The sequence below is a fragment of the Condylura cristata genome, unplaced genomic scaffold (genome assembly GCF_000260355.1).
Source record: "Condylura cristata isolate star-nosed mole 26May11 unplaced genomic scaffold, ConCri1.0 scaffold00041, whole genome shotgun sequence".
Taxonomy (NCBI): domain Eukaryota; kingdom Metazoa; phylum Chordata; class Mammalia; order Eulipotyphla; family Talpidae; genus Condylura; species Condylura cristata.
Genome location: NW_004567142.1, coordinates 4,663,290 through 4,669,980, shown reverse-complemented (window position 1 = coordinate 4,669,980; position 6,691 = coordinate 4,663,290). Strand labels below are relative to the sequence as shown.

General features: G+C 61.1%; 2 protein-coding genes across 2 annotated transcripts; both read left to right on the top strand.

Annotated features, from left to right (window-relative positions):
- Positions 1-54: 54 nt before the first annotated feature.
- NTF4 (neurotrophin 4) lies at positions 55-2,919 on the top strand. The gene is made up of 3 exons (XM_004694274.2): positions 55-153; positions 1,071-1,194; positions 1,774-2,919. The coding sequence occupies exon 3, from the start codon at positions 1,786-1,788 to the stop codon at positions 2,416-2,418; it is 633 nt and encodes a 210-aa protein (XP_004694331.1). The 5' UTR covers positions 55-153; positions 1,071-1,194; positions 1,774-1,785; the 3' UTR covers positions 2,419-2,919.
- Positions 2,920-4,299: 1,380 nt separating this feature from the next.
- LOC101623753 lies at positions 4,300-6,680 on the top strand. Its single transcript, XM_012733498.1, is given in 6 exon segments — positions 4,300-4,455; positions 4,791-4,914; positions 4,996-5,157; positions 5,349-5,449; positions 5,762-5,889; positions 6,308-6,680. Coding segments are annotated over 6 exon segments (1,044 nt in total).
- The last annotated feature ends 11 nt before the right edge of the window (positions 6,681-6,691 follow it).

The window sequence follows — 6,691 nt, the reverse complement described above, 5'->3', positions numbered from 1 at the left end:
GTCGGGCGCCGCCCCGCTCCGCCCCCGACCCCGGCCTTCCAGAGTGTGCGGCGAGGAGCCGGCGGGCGAGCGGGTGTCCCTGCAGCCAGCGAGCAGGAGGAGGAGCCGCCAGCGCGCCAGGGGGAGCCGGGGGAGCCGAGCAGGGCGCCCCAGGTAAGAGCCTCGGCACCTCCCCCGGGGATGCCCGGGCCGGGTCGCCCGGCCCCCGGGTAGGGAGGGGCGGGGGCGGGGCCGGCGGGGCGGGGCTTGGCGGAGGAAACTGAGGCAGGAGGGGCCGCCGGTTGCCCCCAGCGGGGTCTCAGGAGTCTGGTCTCCCGGTCCCCAGTCTTCTGGGGAAGAAGCGAGCTGGGAGTCGGTATTTCTGAGTCCCCGGGCAGGAGGGGGTTGAACCCCAGAACTCTCGGGTCTGAGAGTGGAGGGGCTGGGCGCTTGGACCCCGGGATTGAGGGAGAGAGCTGGGGGACTGGACCCCAGGAGGAGTCCGGGGGTCCTCAGGGCTCTAGTGCTTGCAGCAGAAGGGGTTGGACTGGACTCCTAAGGGAGCTGGGCACCGGGACCGCTAGTCACAGGGAGGAGGCAGCTCTCAGTCCCAGTTGGGGGGCCTACGCGCGCCCATCTTCGCACCGCACCCGCCCCAGTTCCCCATCTGGAGCCAGAGCAGGCAGCCACTGCAGGTATTTGCAGCAGAAGTCTTGGGCGGGCCCTGGCCTGTCCTGTGAGGAGAGAACATTCCAGGAAGCAGCCTCCGGGACCCAAGGCTTCTTAAGTGCGGGCCCTCAGGGACCCGGGTGTCCAGGCCAGCCCCGCCCCCGGCCCATCTGGGAGATGAATGGGCCGAGAAGGATGTAATCTTTTGCAGCCTCCTCCTTCGGCGGCCCTTCCTCTCCCCTCTCCTCCCCCCCATCTGCTTCCCATCCCAGCCAGGAGCCATCACCTAGGCTGGGAAGGGACTTCTGGGAAGGGGCGTGTCCTTGACTCCCGGTCTCCTACTTAGTAACCAGAGGGGTTACCCAGGTCTTCAGACCCCTTCCCACTGCCTGTGTAACTCGCCTGTTCCCTTCTTCCCCTAGGTGACTGCCCCCTCCATCTCCTGAGATGTCAGGAAGGAGAGGGCCACCTGTGTCCCCCACAGGGGCCCCCCGGAGCCTGGGGGCCCCCAGCCCCAGAGCTCGGAGGCGGAGGAGGTGCTGACAGGTCTGGTACCCACCTGCTGCTTCCCAGTCCTCTCCACATCCCTGGTCCCAGAATAGGCTTCCGGGACCTTGTAGAGAAACTGCAGTATCCACGCCCCCAGCAGCATCTCCCAGCCGCAGGGTCAGTGTCACGGACACGGGAATGGGGGCTAGTGACCGGAGCGTCTTACCTTCCTAAGCCAAACGTGGGTCTCCCTGGGAGTCCAGCAGGTGGACTTTATCAAGACATTGGCATCTCGAAACTCCTGCAGGTTGGAGGACTTAGGGCTCTGAGAGACAAGAGGCCAGAGTAGAGCTGCTCAGACAGGCTTGAAGTCCACGGGCTTTGTTAGCTCTGCGCCCTGGTGCAACCGCTCACCTCTCTGAGCCTCCACTTCCTTCGCTTGTTGGCATCTAATAGTCGATGAATAACTATTATTAATCTAGAAGTTGGGCATCATCCAGGTCCTGAAATATCCCACGCCCCCAACCAAGGATTCTAGAACATTTCTGGCATGTAGGACCCCTGGAGTTCCCAACTTCTGCCGCCCTCCCCCAGGTTTCTACCCTCTCTAACTCCAGCTTCCCTCTCTGTCCCCAGGTGCTCAGCAAGATGCTCCCCCACCCCCCCGGCTCCCTCCCCATCCTCCTCCTTTTCCTCCTCCCCAGTGTCCCAATGGAGCCCCAGCCCCCACCCTCACTGCTGCCCCCATTTCCAGCCCCTGAGTGGGACCTCTTATCCCCTCGAGTAGCCCTGTCTAGGGGCGCCCCTGCAGGTCCCCCCCTGCTCTTCCTGCTGGAGGCTGGGGCCTTCGGGGAGCCAGCCGGCAGCCCAGCCAACCGCAGCCGAAGGGGTGTGAGTGAGACAGCCCCGGCCAGTCGAAGGGGAGAGCTGGCTGTGTGCGATGCAGTCAGTAGCTGGGTGACAGACCGCAGGACCGCCGTGGACCTGCGTGGGCGTGAGGTGGAAGTGCTGGGAGAGGTGCCTGCGGCTGGTGGCAGTCCCCTTCGCCAGTACTTCTTCGAGACCCGCTGCAAGGCTGACAGCTCTGGGGAAGGTGTCCCCGGTGGGGGTGGAGGAAGCTGCCGGGGTGTGGACCGGAGGCACTGGGTTTCCGAGTGTAAAGCCAAGCAGTCCTATGTACGGGCATTGACCTCAGATGCCGAGGGCCGTGTGGGCTGGCGATGGATTCGAATTGATACTGCTTGTGTCTGCACACTCCTCAGCCGGACTGGCCGGGCCTGAGGCCCATGCTCAGGAACTGGCTGGCAGATGAAGAAGAGAACTGGATCCTGAGGGACCTGGGGGCGGGGGATGGCCTGGCCACTTTGGGCTTCAGTCAAATGGTCACAAAATCACAGCTCTCTGAATTTGAGAGCTTCATTTCAAAGACAGTTGGGGAAACCAAATGGGGTTTTGAAGGATGAATAGGAGTTCTCCTGGATGAACTTCCTGATGATGCTGACTGTGATAGCCAATTATTCTGAGTGTTTTACTGTTCATCAGTCCAATACACAACTTGTCAGATCAACTCTGGTGGATGTGACCATCGGAGGCCCTGACTTCTAACTTGTTGACCACTTAATCTATAGGACACCACCTTGCCGACCCTGGAGAACGATAAGAAGAAATTATGTCAAAAAGTGGGGTGAGGGGAACATAAAAATGGGCTTATGCAACCAACCACCTGGAAGCTGGGGTTCAAATGAAAATCTTATATGATGAATGGGGCAAGTGTTGCCTTAGAATGTTCAGCTTTGAGGTCATAAGTTGACCTTACCAGTTAGATCACAAGCAAGATTAAAGAATTGGAGGTCAGGATACCAGAGAGTTTGCCCCTGGTGGGGAGGTGGAGTCAGGTTTCGACCCCTCTCCTGTTTCAACCTGTTGAAGGAAAAATAGACCTTAAAATTGTAGGGCACAGTCTTCCAATAAATTGCCCCCTGGCTAGGACTAGAGACCACTTGGACACCCATATAGATCCTGCGTGGGCCAGGAAAATCCAACAGGAGAAGGGCCGCAGTCACTTAAATGGCATCAGTGGGACTCGGGGCCAGGCTGCAGAACACAGCCTCTGTTCCCCCCTCAGAAGAAAAGGTTGGTGGGTGACATGATAGAGGAAGTGGGGCTTTGATCAAAAGGACTTTAATGTAAGGAGATGACAGGGAAGCCAGAGGTAAGCCCCACAGCTGCAGGGCACTCCTTCCGGTAGTATCTCTCCACCACCTCACACCTGTTACACACACACACACACACACCCCTTGGGCTAGAGACAGAAAAATCCAGTGTCCTAGCCAGACTGGTCTGGGGTCTGGCTGCCTCTGTTTCTCCGCCTCTGGGTTCCAGGTCTGTGGCTCCCGTTCCTTCTTTTTTTGTCATCTCTTAGGATCTCTGTTTAACTTCCTGTCTTGCCCGAGCGTCCTTAGCTCTCAGTTTCTCACTTGTTACCGCACCCATTTTTGGATGCATTTCTTTCTCACGCATCAAAGCTCTCTCTGCAGCCCTTCGTGCTAAGTATTTCCCTGTGTGTTTCTCAGCGGGTCTCTTCCTCTTCGCCCATCCGCGTACCAGGTGGAAATTTTCAACCAAATCAAAGGCAGGCTGGGTAGACACGGCCGCAGCCCAAGTAGAAACCAGCACGGACTCCAGCGCTCAGCGAGGGCGGGAGAAGCCGTGAAGTCTGGAAATCGTTACCCCGGAGTTGGGCAGGCCTGGCAGCGGAGGAGAAGCAGCGAGAGGGCCGGGACCCTGCAGGGAAGGGGCGGTGTTTCTCACGGAGTCCCTACTGGGCTGGGGGGTCTCGGCCCCTCCACCCCACCCCAGCCCCATCCCTGCCCCGCCCTTCTCTCCACTGCCTGGTCCCCGGCTCTCTGTCCCTGAAACCCTGCGCTTCCATTCCTTCTTCCTCTACCCTTTCCACCCTTCACTCTGGGTCTCCCCAGTTTCTCTGCCACTCTTGCAGCCTGCCGCCCCTCCCCCAGTCCCTGTCCCGGGTGTCTCTTTCTCACGCCGCTCACCGGCCCCTCGCTCGCCGGCCCTCCATTGGCTGCCCAGAGTGGGCGGGTTCGGTTACCGGGGCAACAGCAACAACAAGCCCGCCCCTGCTTGGCTACCCCCGGGGGGACGATGGCTGGCCGGACCCTAGCTCTCCGCTACGGTCCGCCTTGGACCCCCATCTCTGGGGCCGAGGTGCCTGGATCCTGTCCCAACTGGCATCTCACTAGCAGTGGCGTCGCCCACCATGTTATCCCAGCCGTGTCCTTCCCCCCGCCCACTATGCAGGTGAGAGGAGCCCGGGTTCCAGGCCAAGCAGTCACGGGGGGCCCAGACTCCTGGTTTTGAAGGAGGGGACTGGGGCGCCAGCGCATCTGCTGAGAGAAAGCGACTTGGGCTCCAGTCTGACTGCAGGAGGGTCCCGGAGCGCGGGGTGTGGGGGGTGGGGTGGGGGAGGGAAATGAGGGGCCAGGGAACCCGGATGCCTGGAACTGGAGGGAGGAAAAGGACTGGAAGCGTCTAGTTGACGCCGCGCCTTCTCCCCAGTTCACCGTCACGGAGCCCCTGCCCCCGGCCGCGGAGCGGGAGTCACACGCTTGGGCTTTCGACGAGGTCATCAATAGCTGGGAGACTACCCACCGCGCGGCTTACCTGCCCAAGGCCCACGGCGGACCCTACGCGCAACCCAGAGCCCCAGAGCCTGCGGACCCCACGCGGGATGTGGGGATGAAGGATTTAGGGGAAAAGGTCTGCCGAGGTGTGGGGGGGTGGCACGGGACCGGAGACCCGTGCATCCTCATGTTGGGGCCCCGCGACACCTTTCTGTAGCTCAGACACAGCGGCTGGCGCCTCCCCCTGACCACTAAGCACCAGTGCAGCGAGACCAGGGCGCAGTACACCGGCTGGCCGGAGCTGGACCAGCCCGCCAGCTTCCCGGTGGGACACCGGCCCTGGGAGCTCTCCAACCGTCGCCAAGTGGGCCCTTCGCAGGTAGCGAAGACAGCGTCAGCGGGGCGGGCACCCCCTAGGGCTTGGGCAGGAGGTTCTGAGACTTGGGAGTAAACTAGGAGATCTTGGGGGGCCGTGCCAGAGGAGGTGCCAGAGTCTGGGGGCAGGGCTACAGGGGACAGGGCGCAGTCAGGTTACACCGGGTGTGTGTGGACGGATTTGGGCCATTTAAGGCAGCACGAGGTGGACGGGGCACCGGAACCGCACCTTCAGATCGGAGACACCGAGCGCAGAGGAAATCCCCGGGCAGGGCGAGAAGGGGGTTTGGAAGCTGGTGCGAAGCTCGCAGCTGGCTAAAAGTGCCCACGGGTCTTGAGTATTGTATGACAGATCAGGAGACCAGGAAAGTTCGGGTCTGGGGGCTGAAGGGTTTTGCTCTTGGGGGCTACCTTTTGGTCTTGAGGCTTGTAAATTTTCTTGAGACTTGGGGAGCAAAGTTTACTGTGCTGGGTGAGATTGATCAGGGGGGATTCTGATTCTGGGGTCGTGTGGGAGGGTCCGGAGCTGCTGCAATGAAAGGAATGCTCAGTCTGAAATCAGATTTGGACCCTCTTTCTTGCCCATGCCTACTCCCCTGACTATACAGGTTCTAATTCCGTGGGCCAAGAACCATGAGCTGGCAGGCAGGTCCTTCGTAGTCTCCGACGAGGGCATCCTGGACCACCACCAGCTCTATCTGACCACCTCTGCCAGGGACTTCCCGGCCTACTCCAAGTGAGCCTGGGTCCCGCACCCCACTAACTGGCCTGAGTCCCTTCTTACTCAGTAGTAGCTTTCAGCTCTTGCTTTTGCAAGAACCAGAAGTTAGATTCCAGCCGGTCCAGACCTCTTTCAGTGCCCAAATGTCCTTAGTGTCAACTTTCAGGAACAAAGAGGGAGCTTTGACTGTAGGGTGGGAACCACTTTGGTATCTGAGTCCCCAGACACTATAAGGTTGCAAGCCCCCCAGATTCCAGGTCCTTAAGTACCTCCAGGGCCAGGGACTCCACTAGGAGTCCCCAGCCTCATCCTTTCTAAAGGGTCCCCAGACTCTACAAATTTGTCACCACCTTGAAACAAGAGCGGGCTATGCCCCTCTTTGAACCCTCCGGTTCTCAGTCGTCCCCCACACCTGCCTCTGCCTCTCCTCCAGGAAGGAGGTGTCGGGATACCCCCGCAAGGACTCGCTGACCTACTGGAGCTCGGAGGAGGCGCCCCATGTCTGGGGCCCAGGTGGGAAGTGGCAGCCCTGTCCGCTCTCCTCCCGGCTGCCCCAGGCGCGGGGGACCCGCGTGCCCCGAGTCGCCCCTGCGGCGCCCGCCGTGCCACACCGCGGGATGCTGCCCCAGGCGCAGGAGTCCTACAGCCCCCCGCTGCACCCACTCCGCTCGCTGGACCGTTTCTGCCCGGTGGAGTTGCCCTGGGGCGGCCTCCACTGGAAGCCGCTGACCGGCATCCACCGCGTGCCGCAAGCCTACCGCACCGAGAACTCGCTGTACGGCAGCCAGAAGCTGGCGCTCGTCTGAGCCGCCCCGCC